The 23,977-nt window shown below is 42.4% G+C and overlaps 2 protein-coding genes across 2 annotated transcripts; one reads left to right on the plus strand and one right to left on the minus strand.

Annotated features, from left to right (window-relative positions):
• Nucleotides 1-2,477: 2,477 nt before the first annotated feature.
• LOC310992301 (fibroblast growth factor 4-like) lies at nt 2,478-6,905 on the minus strand (the record flags this gene model as incomplete). The annotated part of the gene is made up of 3 exons (XM_083980315.1): nt 2,478-2,654; nt 4,995-5,098; nt 6,599-6,905. The coding sequence occupies 3 exons, from the start codon at nt 6,903-6,905 to the stop codon at nt 2,478-2,480; spliced, it is 588 nt and encodes a 195-aa protein (XP_083836441.1).
• Nucleotides 6,906-19,479: 12,574 nt separating this feature from the next.
• Nucleotides 19,480-23,052, plus strand: rab33ba (RAB33B, member RAS oncogene family a). The gene is made up of 2 exons (XM_083981328.1): nt 19,480-19,870; nt 22,091-23,052. Exons 1-2 carry the CDS (start codon nt 19,640-19,642, stop codon nt 22,586-22,588), a joined length of 729 nt encoding a protein of 242 aa, XP_083837454.1. The 5' UTR covers nt 19,480-19,639; the 3' UTR covers nt 22,589-23,052.
• The last annotated feature ends 925 nt before the right edge of the window (nt 23,053-23,977 follow it).

Below are 23,977 nucleotides of genomic sequence, written 5' to 3' on the forward strand. Positions count from 1 at the left end.
GGTCATAGACTAAACTGTGTGTGTGGAGATGACGCTTTGATGTATGATGGTTTAGTAACAGTGGAAAGCAAATGGGCCTGTTAGCATCGTGCTATCCTGCTTGGAGGCTAACAACGCTCATTCATTCAGGAGGGTTGGTTAGTTAACAAGCTGGTTATCAGGTGAGCACAGACATTCCTGCTTGAGAGTGCAAACACACAAAACAGCACCGACCTGCCACTCAAACACTCAATTTGATATAGGCTCATTTTAAACATAATGAAAGGTAAATATTAAAGGCCTCAGTTACTCAGGCTATTAAGTTGGTCATTTGAACTTGGCAGTCATGGTAACTGACTCACTCTGGTGGTCACTAAAGAGTCTGCAGCTTTTGGCACATGAGCTTCTTTCTCAGCTCCAGAGGTTGATGCTTGATGCCTGATCATCACTCAGCATCCATCTAAAGCAACAATAACAGCAGTACTTTGCTTCTCTTGGTGTATAGGTCAGTGTTTATTGTGGGTCATCCATAAATTACATTTCAAGTCTCATGGTTCAACACAAAGCATCTCATACATTTGTATCACTCATATTGCTAAATGAGTTTTGTTGTAACAGAGGTTTCTGTTAGCATTCAGGAAACAAACTCTGTAGTCAGAATAAACAACAGGTTTTTATCTGTTTAATTCAAAGACAACAGCCAGGGTTGCCTCGCAGTCGCCACCACTCCGTTCATTTGACTGTTGGGCCGTTAGTGTTCAACGCTGGTGGAACCTGACTGGTTCTTCATGGTTGTTCTGAGGTCAGTTCTTCAGTTTACCTCTTGATGTTTTAGACTGCAGTAGTTTGTAGTCATGAGGGCAGCAGGAGACACTGACTGTCTCATGTTTAGTCACACTGACCCGGCTGTGCCCTATGGTGCCTCATGCACCTCCAAATATGTTCTTAATTTGAGAAATTGCTTTATTTAAGACATTTCCTGGCAAATTATGGCATTAAAGGGATAGTTCAGCTTTTTTTTAAAATTGGGGTTGCATGAGCTAAAAATGCTCATTAAAGCAGAAGTAAGCGATCCGGTGGTTTTGGCTAACTTCCTGTCAGCAGATGGAGTTAGCAGTCCCCGCCCTCGCCCCTACGTCACCACATTCACGCGCATCCCTCGGCTGCACACACAGAGAGGACCGCCCCTTTATGCCGTTCTCTCTCCTCATTGGATAAAGGTTGTAGGATACAAGGAAAGTTTTCTCCTCGGCTTACAGCAGAGCAGAGTGACTGACAGACCCGTGTTTCAGACCAAACACTCTATAGAAGTGATTGCTGTCGGAAGATACAACTATTTAAGACTTATATTAACACAAACATTGCGCTTACTTCTGCTTTAAGACATTTCCTGGCAAATGATGACATTAAAGGGATAGTTCAGCTTTTTTAATTGGGGTTGCATGAGCTAAAAATGCTCATTAAGTACACTAGATGCAGTAGAAAGGTCTCTCTCCTCCTGGTTTTATTTTGTAATTCTAATGCATCTTGTTGCTTGTCCACAGAGAAGATGAGAAATTGATTTGCTCATTTTCTGATGTAGACCAGCATGGACAAACAAAATCAGCAAATGTAAAATGACTAATCTACATTTTAACTGCACAGCCAATCAGAGCTCTGTCCTTCAGTGGAATTTGGGAGTCCATCTGTGCCCACTCGAGATGCACTGAGCTACAGTGGAGCTGTGGAGCTCAGTGTGTGATGACTGCACGTAGACAGAAGATAGCTTCACACATAACTACAGGAGCATGGGAGATGATGTATGTGTGTCCTGTGTTTCATAAAGTGCTGCTGAAGGAAGGAAAGTCCTACTATTAGTTGTAAATGATTTGTGCAAATATTGCTTATTTACATACATCTAACCATGTCTTTGGTCTTGCACCCTCACTCTGACTCAGCTCCTCACACAGGAAACATGGCAGGAGATTCATGGCATGGTGATTTGGAGTTTACACATATGTGTGAGACATGTGGTGATACAGTAACATCAGATCAACTGAGGGGAAATGGACAGCTAAAACCTGTGTGTGTGTGTGTGTGTGTGTGTGTGTGTGTGTGTGTGTGTGTGTGTGTGTGTGTGTGTGTGTGTGTGTGTGTGTGTGTGTGTGTGTGTGTGTGTGTGTGTGTGTGTGTGTGTGTGTGTGTGTGTGTGCTTCAACACCTGCAGCTTTAACCCATGTATTGTGTTGATGCAAGCTCCATGTGCAACAGGAATCAAAGAGAAACAGAGGGAGCGGTGGTGAAAGACTTATCTGTTAAAGCCTGATTGTCCTGGTGCTGTCCGTCAATAATAGTGAAGAGCCCAGTTTTACTGACTGTGTTTTATGTTTCATTCACAGACATGTTGATGTTCTCTGGTCAGTCAGTGTTTGCAGCAGCACACTTTTCTCCCTGCCTTGCTGAGTGAGTGTTTGGAGGAGGAGAAGGTGAAGCTTGTTCTCCACCTCAGTCTCATGACCTCATATCCTGGGCAGGAAGTGCGTCATGGTCATGGTGGGCGTGACCCGGTTGCCTCTCTTGGTTTTGCCGGTCTTGCCGAGGCCGATGTACATGCCGGGGTAGGCGGCCGATTCGTAGGCATTGTAGTTGTTGGCCAGGAGCTTCTCCTTGAACTTGCATTCATCATTGTAGTGGCCCTGAGGAGAGGAAGAGGAGGAGGTTGAAGTCAGTCGTTGTTTTAGCTTCTCGCATGTGCTCTGTTTTTAAAGGGATAGTTCACCCAAAATTCAAATTTCACTCATTATCTACTCACCCTCATGTTGACTAACAGCTGTGAGAATTTTCAGAGTCCTCCGTCCCTTCTCTGAGTTACGGGGGGGTCCGGGCAGCAGTATTTGTCCATATAATGGTTGTGAATGGATACCACTTTTCTTCGTCCAAAAAGACACACCAAAAAACATCCAAATACATCAGTCTGTAATGTCCCTCTTGTATTGAAGCCCCGACATGAGAAATTGTTCTGCTGGTCAGTGCAAATCACGCGAGATTTGTACTGACAAAGGAAGAGCAGTGAGCTGAGACACTGGGAGCTTCCGCTACAAACAAGCTTAAAACATAGACTTGTTTAATTTTTTTCAGAACAATTTCTCATGTCGGGGCTTCAATACAAGAAGGACATTACAGACGAGCAGCATGGAGGTATTTGGATGTTTTTTGGTGTGTCTTTTTGGACGAAGAAAGTTGGTATCCATTGACAACCATTATATGGACAAATACTGCTGCGCGGACCCCCCTGTAACTCAGAGAAGGAACGGAGGACTCTGAAAATTCTCACAGCTGTTAGTCGACATGAGGGTGAGTAGATAATGAGTGAAATTTGAATTTTGGGTGAACTATCCCTTTAAACCTTTATTGTAACCTTTTCTTCAGTGTATTTGATGTGGTTCTGACAGTGTTATGTTGTGATGCTCTGAGTTAGGAAAGTGGATAGGCTACCTACTTCCATTTATAGAAGAAAATAACAGTCAGAAAGAGAACTGTGCTGAATATATATAGTGTATATACAGCTCTGGAATTAAGAGACCACTTCAAAATAATCAGTTCCTCTGGTTTTACTATTCATAGCTATGTGTTTGAGTAAAATGAACACTTTTGTTTCATTCTATAACCTACTGACAAAATTTCTCCCAAATTGGAAATACAAATATTGTCATTTAGAGCATGTATTTGCAAAAAATGGCAACAGGTCAAAATAACAAAAGAAATTCTGGCGTTTTCAGACCTTGTATAATGCAACAAAAACAAATTCATATTCATTTTAAAACAACACAACACTACTTTTTAAACTTAGGAAGAGTTTAGAAATCAACATTGATGAAATAATCGCAAATTTTAATCGCAGCAGTGTTTTTATTTATTTATAATCTTTCTTCATCATTAAATATGATTTGGTTCAGGTGATCAGCTCAGTAGAGTGAGGTGTGCTGGTGTTGGAGTTCAATAGACACTGGAATCCATGGCTGCCATACATGTAGAGAAGCTGATTTATTAACAACATTTTGGAGTGGTCTCTTTATTTTGTTTTCCAGAGCTGTATGTGTGTTTGATGTTTGTCCATGTTGGTCTATACATCAGAAAATCAATGCCTTCTTTACACTGGAGGAAAATATTTCATGACATTCAAAATGACATTAAATGATGTTTGTCATACTGGCAGCTGTAGAGCACTCTGCTTCTATTACTGCAGCTGGAGACTGCAGGCTGGTGGAAAGAGCTGTTACTTTGAAGCAGAGCTATTCCGTGGAATGAATTTCTTTTCTTTTTTATTGGGATGGACCATACTCTGTGTTCATCACAGGAGCAGGGCCGTTGCTAGGAATTCTGGGCCCCCTTAAAGAATACTAAAGTGGGCCCCCCCCCCTAACTTTTCCTTTTTTTTCCCTTAGACTACGTATGTATTATCGTTTTTTATTCAGCCTTCTTTGTTTTGATGCTAATGCAGCATTACACTGCAAAAACTCTAGTATCTTAGCAAGAATATTTGTCTTATTTCTAGTCAAAATGTCATTTCTAGTCAAAACAAATCTCATTCTACTTAAAATAAGACACATCATATTAAAAGTAGCTTGTTTTTAGACACTTTTTACTTCTTTCAAGCAGATTTTCACTTGGAATAAGTAGACAAAATATGATAGTGGAGCTAAAAACAAGTTAATTTTTAGGTAATGAGTCTTATTTTAAGTGGAAAGAGATTAGTTTTGACTAGAAATGAGACATTTGGACAAGAAATAAGACAAATATTCTTGGAAAGATGTTGAGTTTTTGCTCTGTTAGATACAGATCAGTCAGTCAGGGATTAGGCTCTGTAAATGCTAACTTGTATCTGCACTTTTGAATACCATACTCTATGTTCTCAAGTTCACCACATTGTGTACATGTGATAGTGTCATTGTCACATTCCAGCATGGAGATGATACAATTTGACATTAGCATCAAGGAAAACACCGTTCAGTGATCAGAACTTGATCGGTTCTTACCGAGCCGTAGAGTTTCCCTTTGTCGCTCATGGCGATGAAGAGGCCGCTCCTCAGCCCAAACAGAGTCACCACTCCTCTCTCCACCGGGGAAATCTCTAGAAGGGCTGGGGTGAGACGAGACTGGTCAGCATCTATCTATCTATCTATCTATCTATCTATCTATCTATCTATCTATCTATCTATCTATCTATCTATCTATCTATCTATCTATCTATCTATCTATCTATCTATCTAGTGACAACAGGTATGACCTAATACACGATACATGATTCATTTCTATATGGTAGAACATGTTGCAACCCTATATTTTATGATAGATATGCAAATTTATCAAAACAACATACATATAAAAACCTAACCTAAATTCCCCATTATTTTTTTAACCTCAACTCACTGTACACTGCCTGGCTTTGGGATGGATATATATTTACAAAACACATGTCTAGTGTAAGCAAACACACACACACACACACATATATATATGTATTTGTTTGGGTTGGATATATATGTCAATATATGATTTTTTAATTTTATTTATTTATTTTTACAATATCTATTATCATTTGATTATGTTACATTATGTATTTCTGATAGTGTATGACTGATACAGAGCTCTGTTTCCTCTAATGCTTCAAATAATGAAATAAATGACTTTCCCTTTGGGGATTACAGTAATGAAGTAATTCTTATCTTATCTTATCTTATCTTATCTTTCACTTCCGGTGGTGTAGATGAGATCTGCCTTTAATCAGCTTCTGACACCCTGGGTAAACATCCTGGTATAAAATCTTTATCATTAAAAAACATCACTATTTTATATCTATTGTATATTTTCTGGTCAAACGTCTGAGCCAGTGAAAATCAGAACAAATCTAGACATTTGTGCAGCTGCCTTGATCTCACTGCTGATGTCATCACAGCAGTGACATCACAGCAGGTCATGAGTCAAACAGACATCTAACTGTGAGCACAGGAGGTTGATTTTGAATACGATGGCCCTTATTCAAAACTTTTTCAAAACGATAATCAAGCTATATGCATATGAATGATAATAATCTATATATTTATAACTTTACATGTGAGAAGTGTACAAAGAAGCAGTGGATCATTATCTAAAGTGGCACAGTATTTTATGCTTTTTTTTTCTCCAACTGTCTTTGTCCCACCTTTTTTTCCCTCCCTTTACTATTATTATTATTATTATTATTATTATTATTATTATTATTATTATTATTAATTTATTATTATTATTATTATTATTTTTTCCTTTCACTAAAAAATGTCATAAATGTTGCAGGAATGCTCCAGTGACTGATAAGATATGAGCTGGAATATGAACTTGTGCAATCCTGCAATAAAGTATAAAAAAAATAAAATAAAGTGGTACAGTAGAATCACTGCAGCTTTTTTACTTCCACATTTTCCACATTTAACATTGAATACACACTGCAACAGTGCCAGTGTGTTATACACTTAATATTTCTTTGTTTAAACTACTGAAAATGAATGAATGAATAATTTAAACAAAGTGATAAGTCACTGTTTGTCTGCTTCTGGCTGTTCCTAACATCCGAGCAGTGAGGACCGGTATAAAGGTTACTTACTGTATCTGTTCTCATTGTGCACACCTGTGATCTTCCCATTGGGCAGGACTTGGATGTGGAAGCCGATGCCCACGTTACAATAAAGTCTTCTCAGTCTCTTGATCCCCAGCAGGTATTCTCCATCGCTGGCCTCCGCCTCCCTCTTGTCCCAGGAGGCGGCGGCCGCGCGGACCAGCGGCACGGCGCTCTTCACGGCGCTCTGCAGGGTCTGAGTCTTACTGCTGAAGACTGGCAGAGGAGCCACGGAGCTGCACAGGAGGATCCCATACAGGAGCAAGGGGAGCAGCTTGGACCGCGGCGATGACATCCTCAACTCACAGCTATACTGAACTGTGTTAAATATTCACTTAGTATCAACAGAGAACAAATCTTTCCATGAAACACCAGGAGGAAGAGTCCTGAACACAGCCCAGAGAGAAGTTTCAGTCTGCATAGTGAGACATCTCTAGACTCTGAACCCACCAGGGTCCAGCAGCTGACCAGTGGTTTGGTTTCCTTGCTCAGGTAGATCCTACAGACAGACAGCACACTTATATATGGCCCATATTACATCACACGCCACCTGCTGTGTTGTTTGTCTGTGAGTCACAGATGCTGTAGAAGCACACAAATCTGGAAACACACAAAACACACAGTGACGGAAAACAAAGAAGGACATGCAGCGCGCACAGACACCAACAAATCACTTCATCAAACTTAACAAATGTGTCAGTAAGTCAGCCTTCACATCAGCGCGGCCACCCTCCTCCTCACATCCTCACTGCTCTGTTTTCACCCTGCAACCTCACTGTTTTATCGGGATTTGATCTGGTTTATTTCATGTCATTTCATGTGAACTGAGCCGTTCTGTTCACATGAAACGACAACCTGTTGCTGCTGTGCCCTGGAGACAGACAGACAGAGAGAGAACTTCCTGTGGAGCTTTCTGAGAGGATGGAGAGGCCCAGACACTCAAACTTGGTGACATGTTTTAAAGGGATAGGGATTTTGGCAAAATCTCTGGTGGACAAGTTGTGACCTGCACATTCACCACGCTATGAGATAATAACACAACGTTACCACACAGAGTTGTTTTAGAGGGAAATACAGAGACTGCTTGATGAAAAACTGTCCCTGAAGGCAACGCGCATCAGCAGTTTTGCATGAATTTCCCTCTAAAACAACTCTGTCTCATAACGTTGTGTTATTATCTCATAGCGTGGTGAATGTGCAGCTCACAACTTGTCCACCAGAGCGTTGTGGAGTTGTTGGATTGTGTATTCGATGAGTTTGATGAGGGAAACCAAGAAATCCCATGAGCCTCCGTAGTGTAGCTCTGAGCAGCTCGCGGCTCTGCTCCGCCGTTCTAAAAATAGCTTGCACCGACAATTAAAGGTAACGAACCTACTGCTATGACTATAGGGATTATGGCAATGGGCCAATTTGCCAAAATGTTGAACTATTAGTGGTGGGTTAAAGCAGAATTAAGCGATCCGGTCGTTTGGGCTAATGCTGCGTTCCAGGCAGGCTTTTGAAACCGTAAGTTACAGCTTCAAGTCACGACTTACGACTTTGTAGCGTTCCAGGCAACCCATAACTCGTGTTTTTCCTTCCTGTTGCACCTGCTTTACCTGTGAAAGTCACTATAACGGCCACTCGTAACTTCCGACCTGTGAACTCGTACCAGATCGAACTGGTACAATTTCATAGGTCGGAAAAACACGAGTTACGGGTTGCCTTGAACGCACCACAACTTCTTGTCAGCCGATGGAGTTAGCAACCCCTGCCCTCGTCATGGATCTATTGGTCCTCGTCCCTACGTCACCACATTCAGGCGCATCCCTTGGCTGCACACACAGCCCTTTATGCCGTTCTCTCTCCTCATTGGATAAAACTTGTAGGATACAAGGAAAGTTTATTCCTCGGCTTACAGCAGAGCAGAGTGACTGACAGACCCGTGTTTCAGACCAAACACTCTATGTAAGTGATTGCTGTCGGAAGATATAACTATTTAAGACTTATATTAACACAAATATATCGCTTACTTCTGCTTTAACTGAATCTGAGGCACAACTGAAACAGAAGCACAGCAGCAGCAGCTAATTGATTTGCACATGAAGCTGTGTCAAATGCAACTTTCCATGTGTGGGAACACTGGAGTCTCCCACCAGCGCCCCCCCACCACGCTGCTCCAGCTGCAGCTCCGGCTGCAGGGCGCTCAGCAGGCTGGAAAACAGAGGACGACAGGGGTGAGCGGGGAAGACAGAGGGAAATCCTCCGCCCACTCCCACTACCATCTCCACAGCTTAGACTGGACATCCCTCTCACGGTGCTGAGGCTGGACTGATGTCCGTCCTCCCCCCGCGGCCAACGCTCCACAGTCACCTGCGTCCGCGCTGGTGACGCAGTCGTTCAGGGCCCCATCGGCCCTCAGCCGTCTCTCTGGAGCTTCACAACTGGACCTAAACACACAGATGTGGCTTTGGTAGCAGGAGGTTGCCACTGAATGTCACAGAAACACTTCAAGTCATGTTTTTATTATTTTACGGTCTGTATCTTTTGGTCATTGGATTTTCTTTTGATGAATGGGAATTAAAAAGCAAAAATCATTGGTTTATTCAATTTTAGTTTTGGAATACAACAAACAAAATTGAAACACAAAGTGTTCTTGTTTTTGAGTGTCAAAGAACAATTAAAGGATCATTTCCGTTTTTTACAACCTGGACCTTATTTCTAGCATAAAATACGATCATTTACTTACCCAGACAACTTTGGTGTCATTTGGAGTCGTTTTGACGAAATTAGCCCCAGTGGAGCGGCGCATATATCCGTATAATGCGAGAACACGGGGCAGCGCAATGCAGCCTCTAAATAACACATTATCCGCCGCAAAACTCCTTCATTTCACCAATATTTAGTTCTGATAGGCTAGTGCTATTCCCCTCCGAGTCCGGGGTTAGCTGTTATCAACATCCGGGGTCTGTAGGTTGACCTACTGACCTCTGACCTGGATGATGTCATCTCCGACCGCGGTGCGGCGCGGCTAACTTGCTACCACTAATGCTACGGTTCGTTTCTGCCTGTTTCTGACTTGTCAGAACAAAATGAGCAGCTGGATGAAGTTCAGCTTCCACAGGCTTCCTCTCCTCAACCTGGACTCACTAAAGCTCCGGCTAGTTGAGATAAAAATGGACCCGAATGCTGAAGTGGAATCATTATTATCAGAATGAGCCGGGCGGCGCTCAGAGATGACATCATCCAGGTCAGAGGTCAGTAGGTCAACCTACAGACCCCGGATGTTGATAACAGCTAACCCCGGACTCAGAGGGGAATAGCACTAGCCTATCAGAACTAAATATTGGCGAAATGAACGAGTTTTGCGGCGGATAATGTGTTGTTTAGAGGCTGCATTGCGCTGCCCCGTGTTCTCGCATTATGCGGATATACGCGCCGCTCCACTGGGGCTAATTTCGTCAAAACAACTCCAAATAACACCAAAGTTATCTGGGTGAGTAAATGATCGTATTTTATGCTAGAAATAAGGTCCAGGTTGTAAAAAATGGAAATTATCCTTTAACTAAAATGTAAAAACAGTTTGATTTTCATGTTATATGTCACATAACAAAAAATAAAGTCAGCAGTCGACAGAAACAGGCCCAGGGCAGGAGGGGGCCCTCATTAAATTATGGAATACTGTTTCAAAATAGGCCTATTTGTGGAAAATAAATAGCTATGTAATATTTGAGTTGGGGGGGGGGGGGGGGGGGTCCTACGATTATCTCGTCCCATCCCGGGCCCAGGAAAGACTATCAACTGGCCTGATATAGACCCGTCCGGCCAGCAGTCTTGCCTTGTAAATTACAACTTCCAGTGCCGGAATATGAAAAAAAAGTTGTTGTTTTTTTCTTCTGTTGTCTAGTGATTTTATTTTTGTTATATGAAATATAACATGAAAATCAAACTGTTTTTACATTTTAGTGAATTGTTCTTAGATGCTCAAAAAGAAGAACGCTTTGTGTTTCAATTTTATTTTGTGTATTTCAAAATGAACATCCAATAAACCAATCATTTTTTATTTTTTTTTAATTCCCATTCATCAAAAGTAAATCCAATGACCAAAAGATACACTGACCTTTTACCTGCAGATGTCACGTTTGGGCATTGAACAGCAAGTCCTCCCTGCAAACTCACATTTTAGTTTCCCCTGGAATGATCAGGCCTGTGTTGTCAAATTGATGTTAAGAAACTGTGGAAAACAAGTGAGAAGAGACTAGATAGATACACCATGGAAACAGGTCTAATATGAATCAGGTTAAATACACAAAGTGGAACTGACAGAAAAACTAGACAGGAAGTAAAGAGTCACTAAAAGGACGTATGACAGAAACCCTGTGTAGGACCAGCACCAGTCTATGAAGTTAGAATTTACAATAAACATATTTAATAAGATTATTCATTCATAAAGAGACATATGCAGATATACTGTTACCCATAAAGAGACCCAGTTATACAATGATGTCTTACTGCATTTATCTACCTGAATACACAGTTTGCAAAGGTTAAATTTCCACAGTGATATATTTGATTAATAAAGTCTTCAGAAGATACACTTTATCTATCAAGAATAAACCACATTGTCAATCATTTCATGAGAAGAAGTAAAAATAATAATAGCTGGATATGAAGACCGTTGTTATAACAAAGAGAAAGTGGAGATTAACGTAAATTATTTTCCAACAAAGTAAAGATAGGCTATATGGACATTAGATATTTGGGGTACATCAAAGCTGCGTACTTACTGTGAAATAAAACTGGTATTTGTTTGTTTTGTATAATATGTCTAAAAAGAAAAGATCCCTGAGAGCTGGTTTGGTCTTCATATGGAGACAGGCAGATATGTCGACGATAGAATTTGTAATTTATGTGACATTCAAGCAGAGGCGGTCCTGGCTAGTTTTACGCCCTGGGCGAAACCATCCCTTGGTGCCCCCCCCCCCAAAAAAAAAAAAAAAAACACCAACGAACAAACACAAGAATATATTATAATCAGTGTTGGGGGGGTTCTTTTAAAATGTATTCCCCTACAGATTACTGATTACATGTCCCAAAATCTGTAATCTGTAATGCATTTCGATTACTCAAGTAAAGTAATACTAATAGTACTTTCTGGATTACTTTTAGCGTATTTCAAAATCACCTGCCTGAGCGCCTTTAACACTGAATTTGATCTTACACATGATCTTATAGGCTACCGTGGTTCCTTTAAATTAAATCATCAATAAATGTGTTTGAATTTGTCAAACCACAGTTTAATTTGTTATTGATCATCCAGCCATATTTAAATGATTTTTTAAAATAGCCAATCACATAAAATTATCAGGCTTAGGCTATATTAAAACTGAGCAGCTTGACTACAGCCTCTGAACCTCTAAAAAAAATACACAATTTAAAATAGTTTTTGTTTGTGAGTGTAGGGCCAGCAACATGATGATATTTTGAATATAAAGTAATGACAGGAACCACTGTTCCATCTGTAGGCTAAACTACAAATGTGCATAAACTCACGTCTCTGCTGAAGTCGGTGTGGTTTTGGAAACAGCGTGACGTTGCTGTTAAACTACGCTCATTAGAAACATCATGACATTTAAAGACATGATCCTGTCGCAGTTCATTCATGTTGTTTACCAGAGATCGGACATTGAAGAGGAAGAAGAGGAATATTGCTGCTGGGCATCCCATAGCAACATTACCAACATGAAGCCAACTTCAGGGCGAGGAGTTTAGCGCTTAACCCTCCTTTCTTTCCCAGCATGAGAGCCCTCTGGGTCGGCGGAGCATCCGACGTGAGACCTCAGCAGTCGCGAGTTGACCCCCACGCCCCCCCCCCTCGCCTCGCCTCGCCTCGCCTCGCCTCGCCTCTCCTCTCCTCTCCTGACACACACACAACCTGTAGTAGGCCTATGACTCTCAGCAGCAAGTTGACGTGACATAGGGGCGCCCCAGCGACCACTCCACTAACGTGACGGCGAGTTTTGTTTTGTCTTTTTTTTTTTTTTTTGGAGAGCGCTCGTGCGCCCTCATAAAGATTGCGCCCTGGGCGGTCGCCCATATTGCCCATAGCTAAAACCGGCCCTGCATTCAAGAGGTGGAGAATGAAATTCTTCTGTCCTTTCTATGACTCTATAAGACAAAAACTGTTTAGTAAGGTAGATCCAAATAACAAATTTGTGTGGTTAGACGATGCTGAGAAGCTAAAACTTCTTTTTCAGTTGAATATATTTGCATTTTCTTTATTTCTTGAAAAGGCTTGGGCAATGAGAAGAAGAGCGATATGTAGTTGAGTACTGAAAGTAATCTTATTGTTTATTTATGTCACACCTGTGGCAGGTAACACCAACAGGAAGGACTGTCTAATCCTTTTTCTTGTATTTGTCATCAAATCTTGTAATCCCAATGGAATGGGCCACAGTGGCATGACACGAAAATAATAATTTAAAAAAATAGTCCAACTTCATGGGCAACAGTGTACTATATAAATATCTATAAAAACTTAACACATCATAATGTCTGATTTCACTCAAAACAAGTTGTTCATATCAATAAGATACGATATAATATGATATGATATAGGCCTAAGTAATGAGTGATAGGGAAGAAAGGAAAACATAATACTTCATCTATTGAGTGACTGAAGACATTTTGGCTGACAGTGCTGTTGCAGTTTTAGTCCAGTCATTTTATGAAAAAAGGTTGAACAAATTGCAACAGAAGCAAACTCAACTGATTTTGTATCCTCAACATGTCCTGAGTGAGGGAAAAAAGCCCAGAAGAATCCCATTAGGGGAAAGTTTAGAAAAAGACCCAAATATAGCCCATTCATACGCCTATTCATTATTTTTCTCATGTGAATAGGGTAAAATTTGTAACCTTTAGATATCTCCATGAAAATTACTGAGTTGATTACTTACATTAAGACAAATTTTTCAAGATAGCCACATCCTTAGTAGAGCAGGTATGACATTGCGTATGGCTAATTTGCATTCATGATCTAAACGTTGGGTATAGCAGGTGAAAATGTCTTGTTCAGTCTTGTTAACATATTACAGTTAAAAAACTTAATATTAAGGTCTGAATGGAACCCATTTAGGCTATCAGGTGTTGTATGTATGCAAATTAGTCATACGTAATTGGATTATGCACTGTTTGCTCATACCTGCTGCTCTGCTAAGGATGTGGCTATCTTGAAAAATCGCAGTCATCTTGAAATTTAAAGTGATTTCTTGTCGGTTGACCGATGGAGTCAACTCATTCCAATTTTCAAGCTGGTACCACCACAGCACCTTTATATATACATACATGTGCCGTCAAAACGGTGGAATTTATGCAAATGTATGCAAATTTGCTCATGTTAGTAACAAAGAATTTCAAAAAACTTGTAATACATTTTTTGTTTGTCTTAATGTAAATAATCAACTCAGTAATTTTCATGGAGATATCTAAAGGTTAAAAATTTTACCCTATTCACATGAGAAAAATAATGAATAGGCGTATGAATGGGCTATATTTGGGCTTTTTCTAAACTTTCCCCTAATGGGATTCTTCTGGGCTTTTTTTCCCCTCACTCAGGACATGTTGAGGATACAAAATCAGTTGAGTTTGCTTCTGTTGCAATTTGTTCAACATTGCCTAAAATTACTGGACTAGGCTATTTACACAGAGTAGCTACAGTGTTGCTCCCAGTCACACATTCTCTGGACATAACAAATGAAAATGTAATTCAGTGTTTATGAAGTTAATGTTTCATGTTCCATTTACAGATTCTAATACTGGAAGAGAATAAACTGCTGTGAACACAAAGTCATTGTTACTTCTCAGAATCTAAATGTTCTGATATTTTCATGGCGTGAGAAACAATGTGAGACATAATTAGATGAGAGGTGAAGATGTCTGATGTCTGATTTTAATATGAAGAGGGGAAGGATTTCTGTGCTATAAATATCATTTAGAACAAAGGACGTGTTAAAATATAGCGTCCTCAGTGAGGTGCAGTGTTTACTCCAGTAGACAGCCTTTCATTCCTCCGCTGCTGCCGGCCATCATACAAATAACAACAATATGATTCATACCAACAAATGTTGGTCTATCTGCTCTCCACATACGGCAGCGTACACAGCAGCCGCGGAGCGCTGATATCATGTGACATGTGGTGCGTCAGCGAGCCGCTCATGGAGAGCGCACAAAGAGGAGGAGAGACACAGGCGATGATAGTGTGTGTCCACATGTGAAGGACTAGTCAGCCCACCGGGAGAAGACCCCACAGTCGTTGTGACGTGAGCAACCGTTTACCAACAGTTGCTCTGACATCAGACCTCGTCAACACAGTTTCCCCTGAGCTGTGTGGGCGAAGCGAAGCGCTGACACTGACTGGCCCCAAAAACAGTCCTGGGAACCTGGGTCATGGAGGAAACGCTGGAGAGCCGTACATGAGTAGATGCTCTCATTCTCTCCTCCTGTGTCTCCCTCTGAACAAGGCTGCAACCAGCTCACTGGCCCTAATCTCAGTTGGCAGCACCATGGCTCACCATTACTTAAAGGGATAGTTCACCCAAAATTCAAATTTCACTCATTATCTACTCACCCTCATGTCGACTAAGAGCTGTGAGAATTTTCAGAGTCCTCCGTGCCTTCTCTGAGTTACGGGGGGGGTCCGCGCAGCAGTATTTGTCCATATAATGGTTGTCAATGGATACCAACTTTCTTTGTCCAAAAAGACACACCAAAAAACATCCAAATACCTCCATAGTGCTCGTCTGTAATGTCCCTCTTGTATTGAAGCCCCGACATGAGAAATTGTTCCGCCAGTCAGTGCAAATCACGCGAGATTTGCACTGACACAGGAAGAGCAGTGAACCGAGACACTGGGAGCTTCCGCTACAAACAAGTTTAAAATATAGACTTATTTAATTTTTTAATTTTAATTTCTCATGTCGGGGCTTCAATACAAGAGGGGCATTACAGACGAGCAGTATGGAGGTATTTGGATGTTTTTTGGTGTGTCTTTTTGGACGAAGAAAGTTGGTATCCATTCACAACCATTATATGGACAAATTCTGCTGCGCGGACCCCCCCGTAACTCAGAGAAGGAACGGAGGACTCTGAAAATTCTCACAGCTCTTAGTCGACATGAGGGTGAGTAGATAATGAGTGAAATTTGAATTTTGGGTGAACTATCCCTTTAAGCAGCACAGCCTACGTTAGGGTCAGAGGGCAGAGCTGGAGCACACCGTGTATTGACATGCACACTAACAGATGCTCTTCCCTTTTAATTACAGACCAGTTGGTATGTGAGGGTAGATTTCCGTCATGCATTTTGAATGTTGGTGATGCAGCTTATGGAGTTTGATGATGTTGGCACTAATGATCCTGATGTGTGACATGGTTAGGATGGTTGAATATGGAGTGATTCCAAGTTCTTCAGTGCAAGTTAAAGGGATAGTAGCATTAAAAAAAAAAAGTGGGGTTGTATGATCTACAAATAGCCCCTGAGTACTTTAATTGCAGTAGAAGACTCTCTGCACTCCTCCCGTTAGCAACGCCAGCCCATAGCCCTGCCCAGAGATTTACAACATACAGTGTTGAGAACAGACCCAAAGAAACGGCCTATTTTCACGGCCTAAAATAGGTTTTACACAGTTCCATTGTTCACTATAATATAATTTTTTCCAGCCCCTCAAAGTGCAGGAAACACACAGTTTTTATTTGGACCTAACCAACTGCTGATCGTCGGGTGCTAACCCTGGGCGGAGGGATACGTGAGTTGGTTAGGTCCAAATAAAAACTGTGTTTTTCCTGCACTTTGAAGGGCTGGAAAAATATATATTATAGCGAACAATGGAACTGTGTATTTTTTTTTCAGGTAAAACCTCTTTTAGGCCGCGAAAATAGGCCGTTTTTTTGGGTCTGTTTACAACAATGTATGTTGTAAATCTCTGGGCAGGGCTATGGGCTGGCGTTGCTAACGGGAGGAGTGCAGAGAGTCTTCTACTGCAATTAAAGTACTTAGGGGATATTTGTAGATCATACAACCCCACTTTTAAAAAATGCTACTATCCCTTTAAAGGGATTTCATTAGTTCTGTCCCTGTCTCTTATCTCCAGTCCTTCACTGTCCATGTTCATGTATGAAGCTTTTTGCCTTCATTGTCCACCAATGAGTGATTTCATTTTTCTGTCTCTGGACAATCAGCTGTAGAGACAGAAATGAAATATTTTGGGTGACTCACTGCCGTTTGCAAACATGCACTGGAGTATAGAACATCAGATGTGATGCTGACAAGAATCTCTGGCCAGACCAACAAGACCAGCAGGAGGTCCATGTAGATGAGAACCTGTAGTGTTTTGTAGCCCACTGTGAAGAGGGACAAAGGTTTTTGTTTGTACTAAACTGCCACAGGTTTTTTGTGTTATGGGATTTCTTTTATAAATAGTCTATATACAATAATAAATAGGCTACTACAGGAAATATATGGTTGTAATTTTGTCAATCATAGTGACAAAACATCTTTGTGTTTTGACCAATATGGCTGAAATAAAAACAACAACTTTTCTTAAAAAATAGGTTTTGTTAATATTAAATGTTAATGAAATGTTTTGAGTGATTTCCCATGTTCAGCAATAAAGTTATTTCCTTAAAGATCTTCCGACCTTTCCTCCTGCAGCCTGGCCTTGTCATGTAGTAGCTAAGTAATGATTCTTGATGTTCATGTGTGACATGTTCGGCTCACTTTGCCGAAGCAAACCATCCTATTTCCTCACTGAAATATATAGGTATTGAGAAGGTCTCTCTCCCCCGAAGAGGTGGAAATTTAGAAAATCTCTTGTTGAGGAGAGAACACTTCTACATACATTATCTAAACACACTATCACCCAACGGTCTCAACATTGATTATGATCTGAAGTGCTTTCTGTGATTTGTTTACTTTGAACCCCCAAAAAAAGCAGGTTGAAATGTAGATCAGATTCAGTTTTTGCTAATGATGCCTCTATTGGCCTATGTGCAACTGATCTGATCTCATTTTTGGGAATATGTATTGCCTATTGTGTGTTTTTCTTGAACGTCTCATATCTGATGTGTTTAAGTGAAAAAGTACATTTGGATATGATCTGTTCAGAATGTCCCAACATATTGTTTTTCTTAATGGGATGTATTTATCTTTATTCTGTATGTGTGTATATATATCTCTTGATTGTGTTTCACTAACAGAAAAATGTTTCTTCAGTAATGTATTTCTTGTTTTTTCCTTATTTTCACTTGGATTTATATATTTTCTCTTGTATTTAGAATATTTCTCTTATGAAAAGCAGTTTTTTCCTGTTTTTCTTTCCTTTTTTTTCAACACAGACTTGCATGATTAGTGGCAGATTCACAGCAGGCACCTGCTCACAGAAGGCTTCATTAGCCACTCACTTTGCCACTCCACACTAGACTTGACAAAGGCTGAACAGGCCGAAACGTTGTCTAATAAAACTCTCTGCAACTGGAGCTGAGTGTGCGGCTTTCCTCTTTTTCTTTCTTCAATTTTATCCATCGCCAGCACCTCCACAACCTTGTGCGTTGTTTCTCATCTGAAGATTGTTCGGCTCAAACAACAAGAGAATGTTTATAACTTTTATAACTATAAAAAGTTATTTTGTGCGGAGTTGTAGCCTACCTCACCCCCTTTAGAAAAAAAATGAATTCATTCATTTGAATCTCAGTCTGTCACATTAAAATTGTGGAGTGGACGTGGAGACGTGTGGACAAAGACTGACTCTAGACAGTTGTAGATATGAAGCAGAATATTAAATATCCATGCTATGTTCATATTTCACTCTTTTCCACATGCAATGAGTTTGTTTTGGTGTTTGGTGCACAACAGTAAAACAGTAGAACAAAGCAGGAGGACAAAATATCTACATAGATTATAAAAAGATTAGCCTATAGCCTAAAGATTAAAAACAAAAATAAAGGACAGGATTGAAATAAATAATATGTGGAGGGAGAGGGAAGAACAGGACAGATAGCCTACAATTGATGGGGGTCGGTCTGTCGGGGGGCTCTGGCCTTGTAGATGAGTTAAAGTGGAGGACACGTCCTCTGTAATGTGTGTGTGGACATAGTGTCCACGCCCTGAGGCCTGAGTCCTGCTGTCAACTGTAGCCTACCGACTACCCAGGGGGCAAAATCCCAGTTTTTTGGAAAACAGACACGGAGCGTTGTATGACACCAGAAATGATAAGCATAGATGTTCTCCATAAAGTGCTGAAAAATAATAATTTTCATGAGAATTTGTCAGGCGAACAGTACTTTTTTTTGGTCTTTTTTGGGATGTTGAGGGTGATATCTTAAAATTGAGTTGCAACAACCCCCAGAATCTTTTTTTCATGCCTCCCCCTATGTGTCAAGATACTCTCTGCCAAATCTTATAGGCCTAGTTGTATGACTATTTATGCCATTGTAGTACCTAAATATTTGCATTTACATCATTTCGCCAGCAAAATGACCCAAGAAAGGGGTTTTGTCCCCTGTAGCTTTCCAGCAGCTAGTTGACCGGGTTGTCCACCCAGGTTTTAATCCTTGAAGTTCCTAGATATCATTTCTGCTGTCAAACCTTTTACAACGCTCCGTGTCTGTTTTTTTGCTTTGCCCCCTGGGTAGACGTGTCACAGATGGGCTTCGAGGAGGAAGCTCCATTTTACGGTTTTTACTCCGGGGGAAGTGAACGCTTCATAGACGCATCTCGCGAGACGAGACTTTGCTTGACAACAGTACGTGGCTGACAGGCAGCTGAGCAACTGGGAGTGTTTACTGGGACGCCGTGGTCTGCAGCAGCAGCAGCGAGTAGCGACCGACACACCGAGCTCCTCAACGCCCGTTAAACGCAGCGGAGCCCCGGACACGCCTCTGGATCCATCCGCTCAGCAGCCGCTGCTCCCCGCAGGCCTGCAGCCTCACTCCCCGGCACACGGCGGCTCGAGGGGCCGCTGCTGAAGGAAGCTGCGGCCGCTGATCAGTCGGTGTGATATGGCGGAGAGCGGCTCGGCGGTGGAGTTCTCCGGGTCTCTGACCGGCGGCTCCACTCTCCCGCCGCCACGGACCCGCATCTTCAAAATCATCGTGATCGGAGACTCCGGCGTGGGGAAGACCTGCCTCACCTACCGCTTCTGCGCCGGCAAGTTCCCCGAGAAGACCGAGGCGACGATCGGGGTGGACTTCAGGGAGAGGCTGGTCGAGATTGACGGCGAGAAAATCAAGGTGCGCACTGACGTCACTGCTCACTGTGTGGAGGGAACACCTGTGTAGACAACCGGTCCAGATGCACGTGCAGATGTTGTGTCTGTGGTTTCCGGTTGTATAATAAAGAAGCTGTGGTACAGACGTGTCACAGCGTTTAGAGAGGAGGAGGAGGAAGAGGAGGAGGAAGAAGAGGAGGAGGAGGAGGAGGAGGAGGAGGAGGAGGAGGAGGAGGAGAGGCAGCGTCCAGCGTCACTCTCACCAGGCTCCAGTGCCTTGCTCAAGGGCATGTCAAAGGTCACGGGGGTGTCAGTTTACTGCTCCTTGTCCTCTATTCAGACTATTAAAGGGATAGTTCAACATCTTGGCAAAGACGCCTATCACCATAATCCCTATAGTCATAGCAGTAGGTTCATTATTTTTAATTATCGGTGCATGTTGTTTTGAGATCAGCGGGGCAGAGACGTGAGCTGCTCAGTGAACACAATGGAGGTGAATGGTACAGATCCCCTGTCCCTCATCAAATACACAATCCAACAACTCCACAACGCTCTGGTGGACAAGTTGTGACCTGCACATTTGCCACACTATGAAATAATAACAGCGTTAGGAGACAGTTGTTTTAGAGGGAAATGCAGCCGGAACTACATTCCAGACATGGCTGCTGTGATTTCAAAAGCGCAAGTAGTTCTGAGTATTTGCTTCATATGTCGTAATGTTACATAATCATACGTTATTATTTCATAGCGTGGTGAATGTGCAGGTCACAACTTGTCCACCAGAGCGTTGTGGAGTTGTTGGATTGTGTATAAGTTTGATGAGGGACAGGGGACCTGTACCGTTCACCTCCATTGTGTTCACTGAGCAGCTCACGTCTCTGCCCCGCTGATCTCAAAAAAACATGCACTGATAATTAAAGGTAATAATGAACCTACTGCTATGACTATAGGGATTATGGCAATAGGCAAATTTGTGAAAATGTTGAACTATCTCATCAAGATGAGCAGTGAATTGTAAACTAGCAGAAAGCAAATAAAGCCAAATTGGCAGGGCCTCTCCACAGAGTCACAGACCAAAAGAGGCCCGTTCAGTTCTGATCTGATCCACATCACAGCAGCTGCACTCAGGTCTGACTCCAGGTCTGACTCCAGGCCTTCGCTTGGATCAAGCTTCAAAACCACCAGAGCCTGCAGAAGAGCTGTGTTGGTCCCATCCACAGCCTGGTCTGATTTCAGCTTTGGTGCATACATAGAGGGAACACAGAGCAGCAGCCAGCTCATTGTTGTGTTGAATTAAAGGGATAGTTCAACATTTTGGCAAATTGGCCCATTGCCATAACAGTCATAGCAGTAGGTTCGTTACCTTTAATTGTCGGTGTAAGCTATTTTTAGAACGGCGGAGCAGAGCCGCGAGCTGCTCAGAGCTACGCTACGGAGGCTAATGGAATTTCTTGGTTTCCCTCATCAAACTCATCAAATACACAATCCAACAACTCCACAACGCTCTGGTGGACAAGTTGTGACCTGCACATTCACCACGTTATGAGATAATAACGGAACGTCACCAGACAGAGTTGTTTAAGAGGTAAATTCATGCAAAACCGCTGATGCGCGTTGCGTTAGGGGACAGTTTTTCAGCAAGCAGTCTCTGTATTTACCTCGAAAACGGCTCTGTTTCGTTATTATCTCATATCGTGGTGAATGTGCAGGTCACAACTTGTCCACCAGAGCGTTTTGGAGTTGTTGGATTGTGTATTTGATGAGTTTGATGAGGGAAACCAAGAAATTCCTTTAGCCTCCGTAGCGTAGCTCTGAGCAGCTCGCCGCTCTGCTCCGCCGTTCTAAAAATAGCTTGCACCGACAAATAAAAGTAACGAACCTACTGCTATGACTATAGGGATTACGGCAATGGGCCAATTTGCCAAAATGTTGAACTATCCCTTTAAACTGAAAATGGAAATTGAACCATTTTAGTTTTTTATACATATTAAAAATAACAGTTTTCTGTTGAAGTGATTCTAAACAGAAACCAGGAATTGAATCATCTCCCTAAACTTTGCCCTGAACTGTCTCCCAGTGTGGATCTTTTCTACTTTCACACACTACACCTCTCACTCCCATTCAGTGCTGACACCACAGATTTTCACATCCATCTCCTTCCAGCAGGTTGTGACAAAGGAACAAGAAAGATCACCTGTACTTCTTGTAGGGTTTGATCCATTTCCACTCTTGTCGTCCACAGATCCAGCTGTGGGACACTGCAGGCCAGGAGCGCTTCAGGAAGTCCATGGTGCAGCACTACTACCGCAACGTGCACGCCGTCGTCTTCGTCTACGACGTCACCAACGCGGCCAGCTTCCGCAGCCTCCCGGCCTGGATCGAGGAGTGCAAGCAGCACGCTCTGGGCACGGAAGTCCCCCGGATCCTGGTGGGAAACAAATGCGACCTCCAAGACTCAGTCCAGGTGGGCACGGATGTGGCGCAGCAGTTTGCAGATGCTCACTCCATGCCCGTGTTCGAGACGTCCGCCAAAAACCCAAACAGCCAAGGAGACGGTGGTGGCGGCGGAAACAGCGACCACGTGGAGGCCATCTTCATGACGGTGGCGCACAAGCTGAAGTCGCAGAAGCCTCTGGTGCTGAGTCAGCCGCCCTGCGGATCGGGGGGCACCGTCAACCTGAGCAGGGCCGGGCAGGACGGGGGGGAGGGGAGCAGGGGCTGGGGCTGCAGCAGCTGCTGAGGGAGGAGCAGGAGAACAAGGAGCAGGAGGAGAACAAGGCTCCAGGCTGTTGAACAGGACCAGGCCAGTCCAACTCAAGTTGGATAGAGCAGATGAATCAGAGGGAAACGGCTTCACAATCGACCGATGCCTTCATTTGAACGTGACCCATATTTCCTGTGCTTGTGCTTGATTTTTATAAATGACTTAATTGGTGATTCTGGGCAGTTCATAGTGTGAATGTTGTTTTTGGAGAGACAAACTCTGTTGGTTCATGGAGATGATCCAACAGTCTGTCAGTCCCAAGCCTGCACCCTCCAAGTGTCAGGGCAGTTATCTTCACGTGCTCATGGAAACACAGTGGCGTTATAAAATATCTTTTTTTTGCTTTTTTATTTTATTTTATTTTATTTTGAGGGCAGGGTGTCAGAATGTTAAAAGAATAGTTCACCCAAAATTCAAATTGCACTCATTATCTGCTCACCCTCATGTGGACTAAGGGCTGGGAGAAGTTTCAGAGTCCTCCGTGGCTTCTCTGAGTTACAGGGGGTCTCGGTGTAGCAGTGCATGTCCATATAACGGTTGCAAATGGATACCAACTGTCTTCGTAACAAAAAGACACACCAAAAAACATCCAAATACCTCCATGCTGCTCGTATGTAATGTCCGTCTTGTATTGAAGCCCCGAAATGCGAAATTGTTCCGAAAAAATTAAATAAGTCTGTATTTCGGCGAGATTTGCGCCGGAGTCAGTGCGATTACTGATGCCGGCGCAAATCGCGCGAGACTTGGACCAGTAGGAGGAGCTTCCGCTGCAAACAAGCTTGAAATATAGACTTATTTAATTTTTTTCGGGACAATTTCGCTTTTCGGGGCTTCAATACAAGACGGACATTACATACGAGCAGCATGGAGGTATTTGGATGTTTTTTGGTGTGTCTTTTTGTTACGAAGACAGTTGGTATCCATTTGCAACCGTTATATGGACATGCACTGCTACGCCGAGACCCCCTGTAACTCAGAGAAGCCACGGAGGACTCTGACACTTCTCCCAGCCCTTAGTCCACATGAGGGGGAGTAGATAATGAGTGCAATTTCAATTTTGAGTGAACTATTCCTTTAAATAAGAGTTTTCAGTTCGGTCCTCTTGTGAGAACAAGGAGCTGAACAGCTTTCACTGTCACGTGACCTCAAAAAGCAGATATCCAGATAAGCAGTGAAGCAGAGCAGCTTTACTGCAGCGTGACCATGCAGACAGAATCACAGCAACAGTCAGAGCTTTAGTGCATTACTGTATCTGTGCAGGTGTTTGTGGCCCAGCCTTCAGAACACCATGCTCAGTGCTCTGGCTGTGTTCAGGTTTCCCTTTAAAACCACGCTGTATTAACCCTCCTGTTGTCCTTCTGGGTC

Source organism: Trachurus trachurus (assembly GCF_905171665.1).
Source record: "Trachurus trachurus genome assembly, chromosome: 10".
NCBI lineage: Eukaryota > Metazoa > Chordata > Actinopteri > Carangiformes > Carangidae > Trachurus > Trachurus trachurus.

Coding starts and splice junctions, on each gene's coding strand:
- rab33ba (XM_083981328.1), top strand. CDS start 19,640: ATGGCGGAGAGCGGCTCGGCGGTGGAGTTCTCCGGGTCTCTGACCGGC. Junction 19,871..22,090: donor TTGACGGCGAGAAAATCAAG/GTGCGCACTGAC, acceptor TGTCGTCCACAG/ATCCAGCTGTGGGACACTGC.